Source organism: Oryx dammah, unplaced genomic scaffold, assembly GCF_014754425.2.
Source record: "Oryx dammah isolate SB20612 unplaced genomic scaffold, SCBI_Odam_1.1 HiC_scaffold_2, whole genome shotgun sequence".
NCBI classification, from domain to species: Eukaryota; Metazoa; Chordata; class Mammalia; order Artiodactyla; family Bovidae; genus Oryx; species Oryx dammah.
In genome coordinates, this window is record NW_024070186.1 from 75,180,353 (window position 1) to 75,197,631 (window position 17,279).

The window sequence follows — 17,279 nt, forward strand, 5'->3', positions numbered from 1 at the left end:
GAAATGGTTGAGATTATAGATAAACTGGGATAGGGATCAGATTGAGTTTGGTTTTACAGAGTTTGCCCTGATCATAAGTCATTGGAGGCAAATGGGGATATTCCTCACTGTTTATTGTCAGCCACATCCCAGAGAGAAGATTAGATCCTAAAATTGGAGCAAACCAAGGACCTGGATCCCTGTTTTACAAAATACAGAAGGACCAAGGTCAAGTTAGAATATTGTTTCGTTCCATGAGGTTTCAGCCCTTGCCGGCCACATCAGTCAGAACAAGAGCTAAGAGCACTCGTTGCTTCTAGAAAGACAGTGACTTTATGTGGCTGATGTGAACTAGAATATAAAATTAACTCGCATATGGTAAGTCTTAAGTTTTTAATTCACCAACACTTTAAGGGGAATGTAGAGAGGAAATAAAAGGCAGCAACTGACAGTAAACGTCAGGGGGTTCTCTAGCAGTGTTGTTAAATATTAGCAGGTCAAAGAAATCTCCATTAGGCTTTAAGACAGTGAAAGATTTCAATGCATGTACAGTTCAGGTTCTGGGTTTCTCGCATCATCATTCACATGAATGTCCCGCCCCAGGGTGCATGAATAAGACTATACCAGATGCTTTCCATACTCCTTAAGTCCTTATCCTATCTCAGTCTACTCAGTCACCGAGTCATTTACATCCTAGTTGATGCTAGGTTATCCATTTTCCCCTGCTTCCCTTAGAAGTCCAGTGTTTCCACCCTTGCTTCCTGTCCTGTCAAGATGCCTCTGTCTAGGGCTTATCATTTCCTCTGTTGAAACCTCTCCAAACATCTAACTATTCTACTGATCCTTTTTCTTAAGTTCTTAAGCTCTCCCTCTGTGCTGGAGTCCTCCTCTAATTTGCAAACAGCCTCTTCCATCCTTCCTTTCCATGGCTCCGTGTTGGAGGAAGTGAGATTCTCCAGAGAGAATAGGCAGAGTAGGAGAGAAACTGAGCAGGATGGAAGGGATGTTCAGGCCTACACACCCCATCTCCTGAAATCCGTAACACAGGGCTTCTGTGGAGGGGTGGGGTGAAGCAAGTACCTTGTCCTTTCCGTTGCTAGGCATGTTGTCCCTCTTCCTTTCCCTCACACAAAAATAAGCTCTTTCCCTGGCCAGGCCTAAAGGTTTAAGATAGGGGTTGGCCTTACATAGTTACTACACAGTCAGTATCCAGCCCTCTAGTCCTGTGGGTCTCAAACTTCAGCGCACATTGGAGTCACCTAGAGAGCTCCCTGAAACACCCACTGTCCACCCTCAGAATTTCCGAGTCAAGGTGGACCCCAAGAGTCTGCATTTCCAAGTTCTCAGGTGATCCTGCTGCTGTCAGCCTGAGGAGCAGTCTGAACACCACTGACCTAGTGTGGCTGCTCAGAGACGGGCCTGGAGAAGCCGGCCTCCTCAGTGCAGTTTCCCAGGCCTGACGGCGCCCGTTCCCCACCTAGTCCCCTCAGGCAGGGCCTAGCTGATGCCTAGGGTGGGTGACAGTAAAATAAGAGACCGAGACACCAGGCTCTGGTTAGCTGGATATATTTCTTTTTTTGTTTGTTTTTGTTTTTGTCACAGAACACTGTTTGCAGTAGAGGAAACTGGCATTGCAGTCTGGTGGTAAAATGGCTTGTTCACATAAACCAGTACATGTTCATCCTTTAGCGCAAAAAGCCCTAATGGCGCGTACCCTATTGAAATTCAGGACATCTCCAATATTTTCTCTCTCTGTTTTTCTTTGTCTTTTTTTTTTTAATAAACATTTTCAAGGTTTGTCCAAAAGAAGGCCATATAGGTTCTTGGCTAGCGGAAGACAATTCAGAACAGTTGTTGCACACTTGGACTGTCACCTTCTCCAGGCTGGCAGTTGATATTTTTTTTTCCAACTCATTTTTATTAAAAAAATAAAAAAATGCTCCAACTATCAGTTTTACAAAATCTCTAAGGGAAACACAAGAGCAAGGTGCTGAGGTAAAAAACACCTGAGGTAGCTTTTTTTGTGTGTTTTTCTCGTTAAAAAAATCTGTAAATTTAACGCCCTGGGCCAACGACCTCGTGTAAATTACTATTTTCCTCCATATTTTTTTAAAAAGAAAGAAATCATTTCGCTGAATATTGATGGCTTATACACCAAAATGTAAAAAAGACAAAATACATTCTTTCTTTGTGGAATTTTTCTTTTGTTTGTTTGGTTTGATGGGTTCCTGTTTTCCTCTTCCAAAATGCTAGGACAAGTACCATTGACTCTTGTTCTTTTGAGTAACCAAGTGTAAGTTGAGGCTGGTTTGTGTGTTTCGCTTTTGTTCCTTTTGTGTGATGTGATACTCAGAGCACTGCTTTGCCTGGGGGGTGCGTAGATATGGGAACTGAGACAGAGGGATGAGGGAATTAAAAAGAATGGGGATGGAGAAGACACGGAGAAGAGGGGATGGGGAGAGATAAACAGAGAGAGACAGAATTACATAGCAGTATGCAAAAACCAGTTTAAAACCTGTGAAGCAAAGAGAAATGGGTGTGAGAGTTAGGGATGAAGAGAGACAGAGTTTCCTCTTCAGAGAGACGGTATCCCTTCTGTTGACATACACAGGTGATCCAGAACTGCTGTGAGTGTCCTTTCGATGAGCTTTCCCTCCAGGTGAATTTTGTGTGGGTGGCCTTGAAGTTCCTTACTAAACCATTCGACCTCCCAAAGGATGACTTTATTCTTTAAAGTCTAGAAAAGCCTGCTTTCTCTTGAAAAAGAAAAAAGAATTAATAATTGATTAAAAAAAAATTGGAGTTAGTTGAGTTATTTGATATATTATTTCTAAAATATATTAACGCCGCAGGCACCCTGTGTAACCCACAGGCCACATATCTTAACATCTTTCCCTTCTAATATGTACATACATGTACAGAGACAATTTTCCACAAAAAGAAAAGGGTGTGAATTTTGCTTTGATTTGAACGCGTTCACCTATGTTAGTTCAACTAAAAGGGATAGCGTGGTGGGAGTTGAGAGATCCGAGTGGATGGTGAAGTGGATGGCTGGGAAGCCTGCAGAGGCCCCGGGGGGAGGCGGGAGGCTGGGCCTCAACACAGCTGCCCTCCCGCCTCCCTTCCTGCCCCCCGGATCCTCAGGGCCTCTGCAGAGCCCCTGGCGCCTCCGCAGACTTCTCATTCCTCAGGATGGTCTTTGGTTTGCTCCCGATCTGGCTGGCTGTGTTTGGTCTCATTCTGTCAGGTGTTGGAAGGGCTACATTCATCCGTTGTTTGCTGGTGCCTGTGGGAGCCTCACTTGCTGCGCTGTGAGGCGACTCCCTGAGGATATTTCTGCTCCTGCTGCTTCACCTGCTGTACAATTTCCCTGATCTTGCGCTGTGCAGTCTGCAGCAAGGGAGAGGAGGGGGATGGGGGGAAAAAAGGAACCCAGTTCTGAGGACAGGCAGAGGGGAGTTGGGGAGTGGGCTTGGGACTTGGGGGGAGGAGGTGGTAACCTCAGAGAAGTGTCATCTGGACTCAACTGCAGTAAAGTGGCAGAGTTCCCCACCCCCACCCCAAGGCTGCTAGGCAGAAGGTAAGAAAGTGGGATCCCAGGAACCACAACCAGGGCATCAGTGACTCAGGACCCTGCAGAGGTCAGACAGCATCGTCTCTTCCAGCTACACTCACTCCAGTGTCCAATGCTGCCCCCTACCCCGCTGCCTTCCTAGAGTGTGGTGTATAGCGGGGATATGACAGCCAATGGCATGGGGAGAAAGTGAGAAACTGGCCCAGACACTAACTCCACCTTGAACAAATGGAGAAAACACATGAACCCACACCTGCCCCCTCACCCACCCTGGTGCTCCTTTTGCAGGGAGAGCCCTGCCATTGAGACCTATGCCCAGGGCTGGGAGGGGAGAGCCACAGGGGTGGCGTGGCCGGGCTCTGACTGTAGGAGTCTCAGGGTGCCTGTGGGTCGTGGGGCCGCAGCAGCATCACAGGGCCTGGCAAAGCATGGCATTGGGAACGTGTGCTAACACCCAGACACACCTGCCGTGTCAGTGGAGACCGCCTCTGCTCCTTCAGGATGGGGACTGGACTGTTTTATCCCACCCCTACCCCATCCATAACAAAGCATTACAAAGAACCAGGTCCCATGATGCTGAGGGGCTGGCCCTTCTGCCTGGACGAGCAGCAGCTGTGTGGAGCTCTGAGTCCTAATGAGGGGTGTTGTGCAGCAGAGGAGAGGAAAGAGAAACATGGGTCTCCTGGGATGAGTGTTTAACCTGTAATAGTGTCATTGTGGCACCCAGGCTGGTCCTCAGGGTCCAAGGATGACCCTTCCTGGAAAGTGAGTCCCAGCAGGGAACGGCTGTGACTGAAGCCTGGTCAGGAGGATGAGGGAATGCAAGAGCTCGCAGTCCAGCATTTGAGAGGCTGAACTGTACTCGCTTGATTCCAAAGCTCTACGTCCTTCCTCAGCCGCCTCTAGCAGAGCTAGGAGAGCAGCAGTAAGCTGAGGAATGGTCGCGCCTGCCCTGTCCCATCTGTGCATGGGGGTCAGCGCAGGGGTGTGCACAGGGCTTGGGGCCACCCGACAGGTCACCAAGAGCTTAGAGACTTGACAAGAGATTAGCAGGAGAGACTGGACGCTCACAGCACAGGTACCTGACTGGCAAAGAAATGCCCGATAATTCTGACAATCACTTCCTCATTTTCATCTGGCGTTTGGTCACGAGGCACGATGACTTCTGCACTGGTTAAGTTCTGCAGTTCATTCACCTGTGGAGGAAGAAACCAGAAAATGTGTGACTCGCTTCACTGCAATATCTCCAAGGCATGTCCGGGGAGCTGGGTGGAACTCTGCTCCCTATTCTTTCACGTTGCTGTGTGTGTGGGTTGACGGGGGCAGGAGGTGGCTCCCTGTCTTCACTTCCCAGCATGTAGCCTAGACGCAGCAAGTCTGGACTCAGGACCCTGGTTTTTTGGGGTCTGGCTCAGCACTGTGAATCTGAGGCCGTCAGCTCTGGATGATGCAGATTACATTTTTGTCCTAGAAGAGTTAGGGGTGGGGGTCTGAGGGAAGTCAGGCCAGGAGACGAAGCCAGCTCAGAGCACACTCACGGTTTTGCCGCCCTTGCCGATCACACGGCCGGCTGTAGAGGAGGGCACTCGGATGTGGGCTTCCAGCTTCACCTCCTCTTTGGGGTTAAAGAAGTTTTCTTCTTTCAGTTTCCCAAAGATCCGCCCCTGGGCCTGAGAGAGCAAGACATGTCAACCTGCTTTAGCTGCACTGCTGTGGGAACTGGTGAGTCCAAGGCATGGCACAACCCTGGCCCCATGCTCACCAGGGCCCGCTCAGCTGGCTCAGACCCGGTGGGCACATGCCTTCCACACCCAACAAGTGACACGCATAGACACTCCTGTGTCTTCGGGTTTGCACATGACCGCACAGGTAGCTTTCTGTGTGTAGGGACAGGGTGGAACTACCTGTGGTCTTTGTACCCTGAGCACCTATGAATATTCGCTGGAATGAATCTGTTCAGGGAATCCTTAACTTCCTCCCACCCATAGTACGTTCATAAGTCTGTTATTAAAGGATGGAGGCAAGGGTGGTGGTGACAGGATTTGCTTTTTGATACCTAACTCCAGAGGTAGTGTAGCCAAGAGCTTATTGTTCTTTTTAAAATTTGAGGAACTTAAAAAGTATTTATTTATTTAATGGCTGCACTCCTCAGCATAAGAGATTTTAGTTTCCTGACAAGGGGTCAAACCTGTGCCCTTTGCAGTGGAAACAGAGTCTTAACCATTGGACTGCCAGGGAAACCCCTAAAAGGATTAAAAAAACAAACAAACTGAGATATAACTTACATAATCTAAAATTCTGCACTTTCAAGTGTACACTCCAGTAGTTTTTAGGACATTCATTACGTTGTGCAACCACCACCACTATTCAGAACGTTTCTATCCCATTCCCCCAGATAAAACCCGTACCTATTGGCAAACAGTCCCAGCTCCTCCTCTCTAGTCCCTGGCAACCATTAGACTAGTCTGTACGGATTTGCCTTTTCTGATGTTTCACATAAATGGAATATACCATTGGTGGCCTGCTGTGTCTTCCTTCTCTCACTGGGTGCAATGTTTTCTGGGCTCACCTATGATGTAGTGTGCGTCAGAATTTCACTCTTCATGGCTGACTGATATCCTATTACGTCGTTATACCACATTTTGTTTATCCATCATGAGTTGAAGGATTATTGTCCTTGAACATTTATACATGTGTTAATTTTTTTCTCAGACACATTCTAAGTATTTTTAATACAAATTATATTTTTATAAATATGTTTCTTTTAGAAAACTCAATTTATAATGTTTCTAGGGGTGAAAAGGTAAAAACAGAATACTGCAGGAGAAGGGAGACAGCTGGCAGAATAGTAACAGAATGACTTGAGCTCACCTCCTCTCACGAAAACACCAAAATCACAACCAACTGCTGAACAACCATCAACAAAAAGACTGGAACCTTTCCAAAAAGATAATCTGCATCCGAAAACAAAGAAGCCACAACAAGATGGCAGGAAGGGTGCTGTCACAATACAATCAAATCCCATACCCACCAGGCCACCCACAAACTGGAAACTAATTATACTGCACAGGCTCTCCCAGAGGAGTGAGAGTTCTGAGCCCCATGCCAGGCTCCCCAGATGGGCGTCTGGCATCCCAAGGAGGAGTCTCTAGAGCATTTGGCTTTGAAGGGCCAGAGGCACTTGAGTGCAGGAGCTCCACAGGACTGAGGGAAGCAGAGACTCCACTCTTGGAGGGTGCACACAAGGATTCATGTGCCCTAGGACCCAAGGCAAAGCAGTGACTCCATAGGAGCCCGAGTTAGACCTACCTGTAGGTTTTGGAGTCTCCTGGAGAGGCGAGGATTTGCTGTGGCCCACTGTGGGGCAAGGACACTGGTAGCGGAGGCCCCAGGGACTATTCCTCAACATGAGCTCTTCTGGAGGTCACCATCTGGTACTGAGACCTGGCCCCACCCAACAGCCTGCAAGCTCCAGTGTTTCAGGCCAACCAACAGGCTGGGAACACAGCCCCAGCAATCAACCGACACAATGCCTAAAGCTGTCCTGAATCCACAGGCACCTCAAGACATGCCCTTTGACATGGCCCTGCCCACAAGAGGGACAAGAGCCAGCCCCATCCACCAGCTGGCAGGCACCAGTCGCTACCACCGGGAAGCCTGTACAAACCCCTGAACACCTCACCCACCGGGAGGCAGACATGAGAAGCAAGAACTACAATCCAGCAGCCTACAGAAGGGAGACCACAAACACAAACTGAGACAGCAGAGAAGTATGTTCCAGACGAAGGAACAAGATAAAACCCCAGAAGAACAACTAAATGAAATCAAGACAGGCAATCTACCTGCAGGTAGAGAAGACTCTACACATGGACATCACCAGATGGTCAATAGCGAAATCAGATTGATTGTATTCTTTGTAGCCAAAAATGGAGAAACTATATACAGTCAGCAAAAACAGACTGACTGTGGCTCAGATCCTGAATTCCTTATTGCCAAATTCAGACTTAAATTGAAGAAAGTAGGGAAAACCACCAGACCATTCAGGTATGACCTAAATCCCTCGTGACTATACAGTGGAAATGAGAAATAGATTCAAGGGATTAGATCTGATAGAGTGCCTGAAGAACTATGGACGGAGGTTCGTAACATTGTACAGGAGGCAGGGATCAAGATCATCCCCAAGAAAAAGAAGTGCAAAAAGGCAAAATGGTTGTCTAAGGAGAACTTACAAATACCTGCGAAAAGAAGAGAACTGAAAGGCAAAGGAGAAAAGGAAAGATATACCATTTGAATGCAGAGTTCCAAAGAATAGCAAGGAGAGATAAGAAAGCCTTCCTCAGTGATCAATGCAAAGAAACAGGAAAACAATAGAATGGGAAAGACTAGAGATCTCTTCAAGAAAATTAGAGATACCAAGGGAACATTTCATGCAAAGATGGGCTTGATAAAGGACAGAAATGGTATGGACCTAACAGAAGCAGAAGATATTAAGAAGAGGTGGCAGGAATACACAGAAGAACTGTACAAAAAAGTTCTTCACGACCCAGATAATCGCGATGGTGTGATCACTCATCTAGAGCCAGATGTCCTGGAATGTGAAGTCAAGTGGGCCTTAGAAAGCATCACTATGAACAAAGCTAGTGGAGGTGATGGAATTCCAGTGGAGCTATTTCAAACCCTAAAAGATGATGCTGTGAAAGTGCTGCACTCAATATGCCAGCAAATTCTGAAAATTCAACAGTGGCTACAGGACTGGAAAAGTCAGTTTTCATTCCAATCCCTAAGAAAGGTGATGCCAAGAATGTTCAAACTACGGCACAACTGCACTCATCTCACACGCTAGCAAAGTAATGCTCAACATTCTCCAAGCCAGGCTTCAGCAGTATGTGAACTTCCAGATCTTCAAACTGGATTTAGAAAAGGCAGAGGAACCAGAGACCAAATTGTCAACATCCGTTGGATCACTAAAAAAGCAAGAGAGTTCCAGAAAAACGTCTATTTCTGCTTTATTGACTATGCCAAAGCCTTTGACGGCATGGATCACAACAAACTGTGGAAAATTCTGAAAGAGATGGGAATACCAGACCACCTGACTTGCCTCCTGAGAAATCTGTATGCAGGTCAGGAAGCAACAGTTAGAACTGGACATGGAACAACAGACTGGTTCCAAATTAGGAAAGGAGTATGTCAAGGCTGTATATTGTCACCCTGCTTATTTACCTTATATGCAGAGTACATCATGAGAAACGCTGGGCTGAATGAAGCACAAGCTGGAATCAAAATTGCCAGGAGAAATATCAGTAACCTCAGATATGCAGATGACACCACCCTTATGGCAGAAAGTGAAGAAGAACTAAAGAGCCTCTTGATGAAAGTGAAAGAAGAGAGTGAAAAAGCTGGCTTAAAATTCAACATTTAGAAAACTAAGATCATGGCATCCAGTCCCATTACTTCATGGCAAACAGACGGGGAAACAATGGAAACAGTGGCAGACTTTATTTCCATGAAACTAAAAGACACTTTCTCCTTAGAAGAAAAGTTATGACCAACCTAGACAGCATATTCAAAAGCAGAGACATTACTTTGCCAACAAAGGTCCATCTAGTCAAAGCTTTGGTTTTTCCAGTGGTCATGTATGGATGTGAGAGTTGGACCATAAAGAAAGCTAAGCGCCAAAGACTTGATGCTTTTGAACTGTGGTGTTGGAGAAGACTCTTGAGAGTCCCTTGGACTGCAAGGAGATCCAACCAGTCCATCCTAAAGGAAATCAGTCCTGAATATTCATTGGAAGGACTGATGCTGAAGAGTGAATAAGTGAGTTGGGAGACTGGTGAAAATCACACTGTGGAACAGAATAAAGAATGAAAAGAAATGAGCAAGTCTAAGAGACCTGTGAGGCAACGTTAAGTGTACCAGCATTCACTTTATAGGGGTTCCCGAAGAAGATGAGAGAGAGAAATGGCCTGAGAAAATAAAGGGATGAAAGGGAAAAACCTACAACAAAGGATAGCCAACAAGGCTCTCATTCAGAATCAATGAATAAGTCAAAAGCTTTACAGATAAGCAAAAGCTAAGAGAATTCACTCCTTTATAACAAATGCTAAAGGAACTTCTCTAGGTGGAAAAGCTCACAACTAGAAACAATGAATGGGCAAGTTCACCAGTAAAGACAAACATACAGTAAAGGTGGGAAATCATTCATACACAAATAGGACGTCAAAAGCAGTAATTATGAGGAGAGTACAAATGCAGGATATTGGAAAGGCATTTGAAATTAGATCAGCAACTTTATTAAACAATGTTGAATATATAAAGACTGCTATGCCAAAACCTCCTGGTAACTGCAAACCAAAACATCTATAATAGATAGACAGAAAAAGCAGTCCAAACGCAACACGAAAGATAGTCATCAACTGTGAGAGAGCAAAAGAGGAAGGGAAGAAAAAAGACTTACAGAAACAAACCCGAAGCAATTAACAAAATGGCAATAAGAACATACATATTGATAATTACCTTAAATGTAAAAGGATTAAATGCTCCAACCGAAAGTGATACACGTACACACACACACAGTGGGATGTTACTCAGCTCATTTAAAAAAGAATAAATACCATTGGCAGTAACATGGATGGACCTAGAGATTATCATATTAAATGAAGTCAATCAGAGACAAATATATGATATCACTTACATGTGGAATCTAAAAAAGTGATACAAGTAAACTTATTTACCAAACAAGGAAACAGGCTCACAGACAAAAAACAAACGTGGTTACCAAGGGGGCAATTAGATGTGGGGAGATAAATTAGGAGTTTGGGATTATCATATGTCAACAAAGACCTACTGTATAGCACAACCTACATGGGAAAACCACCTGAAAAAGAATGGATATATGTATGTGTATAACTAAACACCTGAAACTAACACAACACGGGAAAAAACTGTACTCCAATATAAAATAAAGGAATGCACCCCTCCAAACACTTCCAACAAACTGTGTTTCCCCTCACACCCTGTGTTTATGTTCCATCTTCAAAACCACGGCCAAGGGATCAGAGATGTGCCCGCGGGGGTGCCATCTGAACTGGGCACTGACAGTCCACTTTTCACAGGAGGGAAGGGGAGGAGGACTCCGCGTAAGGGCACAGCCTGGAGGTGGGGAAGATAGGGTGGGTCGGAGACTATTGCAGGAAGGGAAATGGAGATAGGATGGAGCCTCCAAAGAAGAGCCTGAAGCTGCCCCTGGGGCAGCTGCACTTGCTAAAGGTCCTCAGCGCCCCCAACAGGCAGCCCTGCGCTCAGGACTGAGGGGGTTCTTGGCACTGACCTTGAACTGAGCTTCAGGTGGGCCGGTGATGATGACCATCCTTTCACTGACGTCTGGGCCTTCTGCTGGGGCGATCTGCAGTTCACAAAGCAAGAGGGAAATGCTGCTGCTTGGTGCTGGTCCCTGAGCCCCTTCTCCTCACGTAAGTGGGCGGCACCCCTACTAGCAAGAGATTACGGGACTCGTGTCTTTGCATCCGGGACTCTGACCCTGCTGCGTCCACCCTGGGTCTTAGCAGAAATGACATTAGTGCCCAGTATCAAATTCAGGTGGGAAGCAGGTTACTAGTTACTGCCTGTCCCTGCCCCCAACACCAGCAGTGGCCACCCTCTTCACCAAGGAGCACTCTAGCCCACCCAGGACCCAGAGGCGAGGAAGGGCTGGTCAACAGAGGAGTTCAGTCGCAGGCAGTCTGCAGGAAAGGGCATCTTGGTTCTCATTCTTGGCTGCTGGTGACAGCTGAACTAGAGCAGGCGTGACTAGGACTGTGATGCGCCTGGGCAAGCATGAGGACCCCCTGGTTCCAGGGAGCTCTGCACACATCCCCTCTCGCCACGGGTGGAACACGGTTGGACCTGGCAAGCTGGAACTAGCTCTCAGTCTCAATCTGACATCAACACAACTCAAGGTGGACCAAGTATGCATTTTGTTATAACTTCTTTATATATTCCCCACTCGAGCAAAATTAAAGTTACTTTTATTTATTTAGGTCATACTGCACAGCTTTCAGATCTCAGTTCCCCATCAGGGATCGAATACATGTCCCTTGCAGTAGAAGCTTAGGATCCTAACCACAGGACCACCAGGGAACTCCTGTAAAGTTACTTTGAGTTAAAAGTACACTGGGTGTTTAGGGATGAGCCAGGTTAGTACACAAATGCACCTCATGAGGTCGTATGCACCGTCCAGAGACACCATCCCCAAGACTGACCTGAACTGTTCAGCATGTGTGACACACCACGAAGGGCGGGTATCTGAAGCCACTGTCTCTGAACCACTGTGTCTGAGTCTTAGGCTCCCCTCCAAAGACCTCTGCCTCCACAGGGTTTAATTTACTTTTCTCTCAGTGCACGTCCTAAGCCAGGCTGCATCTGCAGGCCTCAGGGTCCTGTGTCACTTTTCCAGCTTTGCTGTGAAGACGGAGCCAAGGGGAGCCCCTTCTCTGAGGCCTCAAGGAGGATCCGGCCCTGACTACTTAGTGGTATGAGGATGAACGTGAGACATGTCACCGATCACTGAGCTTCTTGGAGGATCTTCCCTCTGCTGCGGGCAGACTGCCTGCCAGCCTCCAACCTCAGGGCTGCAGCCTCAGCTAAAAAACACAGATGTGTCCAGGGGACTGAGACCCTCCAGCAGGCCGCAACACAGATCACTGGTGAGAGAGCAGTCCAGTGGTTAAGATTTCACCTTCCAATGCAGGGGTGCAGGTTCGACCCCTGGTCAGGGAGCTGATCCCATATGCCTTGTGGCCAAAAGACCAAAACATAAAGCAGAAGCAATATTGTAACACATTCAATAAAGGCTTTAAAAATGGTCCACATCAAAAAAAAAGAAAAAAAATCTTAAAAAAAAAAAAAAAGATCACTGGTGGGAACCCATCTCTACTCCTAGATCCATAGGCGGCATTAAACCCGCTCCTTGTGTGCAAGGGTAAATGAGAGTGACAGCATGGCTACAGTGGCTCCCAGCCCTATCCACCCAAACTGAGAAAGGCTAATTCCCGGGTCGTGGTGACCCAATCAGTTCTCACAGCCGCCTTGCTCCAGTTCTGAAAGAAAGGCATCTGTCCCCTACCTGGCATTCCCAGCCCGGCCTGGCACTCTGAGCCACACATGTGCGGCTGCACTTCTGGAATGGCACTCTGCAGGCAAACACCCTGAGAGGACCTGCGACAAGGAACCCATTCTATGGCTGAAGCAGACGGGACACAGAAAGATGGGGTGACCACCAAGACCACGGGTGAGCAGGGCTGGGTGCGTGACATTCTTAAACCCGCCATTCAGAGGCTCTGCAGGCTAAGCAGGTGATGAGGTCTCAGCTCTCGCCTGTGACGGAAGCATCTCTTACGTGTACCACACGGTCCCAGCTCAGCCCACCACCTGGCAGCACTGTGCTCCCACGTTAGTATAAAGCTTGTCCCTGCCCCTGGCGGCATCAATGTGCCTCTAGGTGTGGCCCCTGAAGACCAGCAGGACAGGATGGGGGTGGTTCTCCAGAGCAGGTGAGATCATCACCTTTAGAGACATGCTGTCAGAGACCAGTCAAGATAAAGAGAACTAGCAAAAAACAGATCAGTTTTAAGAAGTAGGAAATCTCTCTCGCAAACGCTTGGCTTCCCTGGTTTCCTCTCTCTCCTGCTGCTCTAGACAGCCAGAGCCCATTCTGTTCCTGGCCCAGCCCTGTGGTCTTTGTCCAGCACAGAAGTCGCACTACCACTCAGTGCTGCTGGGATACCAAGCGACTATGGGGAGGCTCAGGGGAAGTCCAAGGAGTCGATCCTTCTCTACTTTCCCGGAGGCTTGCTGGAATGACTGGTCGAGCATTCAGAGTGCTATAGTGGGAAGACACTGGACCAGAGATAGGAGAGCCTGGTCCAGTCTCAGCTCTCATATGCTTTAGCTTTGTGGCCGTCGACACATCAGTGCAACACTGGGCCCTGGTTCCTTAAGGGCAAGGGCAAGTGGAGAGTCACTGCTGCAGTCAGCCCCGGGAGGCGCCCCATAGCCTACAAGTCAGCAGAGCTGCTATCTAAGCCTTGCTGTGGCCTCTTCCCTCTTTCCAACTCACTTTTCGCAGTGGAAATAGGATTTAATGAGACAGTTCTTCAAGTCCCTTCTAGTTGAAATTGTTTCTGTCTCTTGCACTGCATCTCAGACCACAGGACCCGACACCTCAGTATGCAGCCAGCCCAGTGGCTGTCCACACCCTACCTGTCCCACACGGAGGGTGGGTGGGCTCAGCGCAGCCTGTGGTACCTGGGCCGGGGTCTCACCTGCAACAAGCCTGCTGGGTGCAAAGGCTCTAGCTGCTCCACCACTGGTCACCCCCCGCCCTCGGGCTCTCCTCCAGTCTGTGCACTTCGTGGGTGAGACCAGCAGGGCCGAGAGGGAAAGTGCTTTACGTACGTAACATCCTGTCATGGTCTCACTGAGGCCTTGTTCTGTGCCACTCACTCAATGTTTTTTTTTTTCCTCCAGCACACTTGCTGTGGGAGAAATTCCAGCTCTTCTTGGGGAGAAAGTGTAAGCATTCTTTCTCTCCAAGTCATGAGACTTCTTGTTCGGAATTCCGGGTTGTCCCATGGCAGCAAATTATTTTACGTAACAACGGAAACTCTGTTTCCGAAAGTGTTTCATGAGGCTTGGGACGTGCTCAGCATTCTGCCCATGAGTCAGCGCTGATAGCCGGGCTTGGAGCAGGACCAGGGCCGAATAATCCTCCCCTTTCAGTTTCTCTGACGACTCTTCCCGTTATGCTCTGGGAGGCAGGATGTGGGTATGGAACTGCAGCGACCTCGGAGCTCAGGCGCTGCGTGAATCAAGGGGCCTTCCTCCCTGACCCCTCTGCTCAGTGTCCAGGCTGCATCTCAGGCTTTGTCACCAGCTTTTGTCTATGGTTTCATCACTGCTTTTCAAAGAGCTTTTCATTCAACCTGTTTTGTTTCAAAGTTCAGGGGTTTCTGAAGTGGAGACTAACTAAGGCATCAAAGGACTGACAACTGCTGAGTATAAATTATCATTTCCCTCAGGCCCACAGTCCCTTCACTTAGGAGAATCCTGTTTTATCCTGAGGAGAGGACGACAATGGTAGCCCAAGGAAGACTAGGTTGGCTTATGTGTTACTAGTATTTTTTTTCCTAATTCATTTGTTAGTTGAACAAAAAAAGGAGTGAGCGAGGAAGACACGAGTACATATGGAAACAGTGCTACAGACAGGTTTTCCAGGTCCTCCAGGATTCTGCAGATGGTGTAAGAGTTCCCCAGGGTGGACAGAAGGAATAAGGGGCTTGGGCTAGGTGGGGGTGTGGAAGACGGTGGGACACAGATGGTTGTCAAGAGCAGCTTTACCTTAATGGAGGCCCCGGCAAATCTAGCCAGCTGTTTAATGTGCGCCCCTTTCTTCCCGATGATGGCCCCCACGGCCTGGGTGGGGATGAAGAGATTGACGATCTCCTGCTCCGGATACTGGAAGGACAAGACAAGACAGATGCCATCATTCCCCTGTGGGCTGCCTCCCAGGGGCTCACCATTACAGACCAGTGGCCGGGAGCAACGTGGGACGCTCTGTCGCCTGTGGCACTGCAGGTGGGAAGCTGGAGGGATGAACCTGAACGGTGGCCGAACTATTAATAACTACCCTACAGCCAGAGCGCAAATTTCTGTCGAGCAGCTCCAAATTCCCTGGCCCCAGCAAGCTGTCTGTTCACAGGCTTTCTGTGAAGTTCAAACCTGAGTATCCCTTCTGGGTCTTCCTCCAAGGAATCAACAGCTCGTAAGCATACCGCGCCGAGGCACTTTGTTGGTGGGAATGCAGAGCTGCCTTCCCCATCCTTGGCAGGAGCGGATGTTGCAGGGGCAATGGTTCACAATGAGACTGATTAAAGCTGCTCTGACTGGGCCGCACAGGGACAGCCTAGAGAGACATGGGCAGGGGCGTTGGGGGCCCTTGCAGTCCCTGTCCATAGAGGCCTATGGGAATGACACAGCCCACCTGCTAGACTTTGTTAAAGAACTTTGGAGACTGTTCTTTGGCCCAGCGTCACCTCCTAATGGGACTGCTGATCACCTCCCCGCCCTTCCCGACACCAGCTTCCAGCCACCTGTGGGGTCTGTGAGTGCAAGCGGAATGCTGACGGGGCTTCCTCCCATGCGCTCGAGGGCCGGGTCGTCTCCTGTGCTGGCGCTCTGTGATTTTGCTCCCAGGGCAGCCTGGAGCCACGGGGCACAGCGTGCACACCCTGAGCATGCGCTGGCCAGTCTGCCGAGGACTGCGTGGCACTGGCTACAGGAGGGACGAGTGGCAGATGGAAGTAAACTGTGGGCACTTACAGAGTGATGGTGCGGGAACGGGCCAAACTGGTGAGGGGGGCACAGGCTGGAGAAATATCCAGAGTGGGTCTGCAGCAGGAGAGAAACATTCAGTCAGTGGGGCCCGCGAGGCCGCTCACCAAACTCAGGGAGGCAGGGCACCCACACGCAACCCTGGCTCCCAGCACATGGGTGCGCAGCCCTGAAGGCACATCCCTCTGCAGCTCAGATCTCTGCTTCTTTCCCTGGCGGAACCAAGCTCTGGGCTTCCCAGGAACCCACCAGGGTAGGGAGCATGCACTCACACTTTCTAACCTAACCTCAGGCAGAGGGAGGGCCAGTGGCTTCTCTTCTGAGGAATTATGAACCATGGATTAAAGGACTAGAAGGTGCCAGGACAAGTCCAAGAGTTAGTCCAAACAAGCAAAGGTGTTTCTGGGGAAGTCAGATCACTGAGCTCCCAGAGGATCTCAGAAGGAATAGAGTGATGGAGAACAGAGGAGTTAAAAAGAAATTGACACAGGAGAGAAAATGAATGAATATATATATATATTGGGGGAGGGGGAAGCAGGGAACAGGAAGGCAGATGTGGTAGAAAAACACAGAGCTGTTAAGAAAACAGGATTCATTTTAAAAGTAGCTGCTTTTTATTCAAGGCCTGTGTCCCAGGCATTGTGGTAGATCCTTTATTCATAAACTCTCTCAATCCTCATAGTAGTCCTGCGAGACAGGAATGCATCTGCTTTTATATATTTTATGGGTAGAACGTTAAGCAGAGTCAGCAGAGTCTAGTTCACTGTGCTTTACACATAAGGCCAAGTATAATAAATGCTGACCTGCCTGTTACAGGAAGGGAGGTGGACAGCTCTGGGACCAGTCCCCGAGGGCCCATCTGTCTGGCAAGTTGTCAGACACGATGAGGCTTGGAGTTAGTGGACCTAACTTCCGTTTGAGGATCCTTGAACAGATCTTCTGGTGTTCTCTGTCCCCTGAATATCCAACTGGCTTCTCTGTTACAGAGCACAACATTGCCTTAGGAATCAAAATGTAGCTATTCCTCTTTTTGAGTTTGGGCAGTGGACTTCTGACCTCAGGGGAAAAAGAGATGTGAACACGGTGGGGAGCTTCCTCCAAGGGTGCTTGGGGTGTCCATAGCACCTGCAGCAGACAGAAGCTCTGCCAAAGGAAGGGAGTTCAGTTGCTCAGTCGTGTCCAACTCGTTGTGACCCCATGGACTGCAGTACGCCAGGTCTCCCTGTCCATCACCAACTCCCAGAGTTCACTCAAACTCATGTCCATTGTGTTGGTGAGCCATCCAACCATCTCATCCTCTGTCGTCCCCTTCTCCTCCTGCCTTCAATCTTTCCCAGCA

At 48.5% G+C, this 17,279-nt stretch overlaps 1 protein-coding gene across 2 annotated transcripts in view; it reads right to left on the bottom strand.

Moving 5' to 3' along the window:
• Positions 1–1,529: 1,529 nt before the first annotated feature.
• The window catches only part of IGF2BP2 (insulin like growth factor 2 mRNA binding protein 2), a 166,784-nt gene continuing 151,034 nt past the window's right edge, over positions 1,530–17,279 (bottom strand). For both annotated transcript variants that reach the window (XM_040252551.1, XM_040252543.1), the window contains 6 exons: positions 15,929–15,997; positions 14,948–15,064; positions 10,881–10,955; positions 5,092–5,223; positions 4,636–4,749; positions 1,530–3,369 (listed from right to left, as the gene is read on the bottom strand). In XM_040252551.1, coding sequence (XP_040108485.1) covers positions 3,277–3,369; positions 4,636–4,749; positions 5,092–5,223; positions 10,881–10,955; positions 14,948–15,064; positions 15,929–15,997 — 600 coding nt within the window. In that variant the 3' untranslated portion in view covers positions 1,530–3,276. The remainder of the gene's footprint in view (positions 3,370–4,635; positions 4,750–5,091; positions 5,224–10,880; positions 10,956–14,947; positions 15,065–15,928; positions 15,998–17,279) is intronic.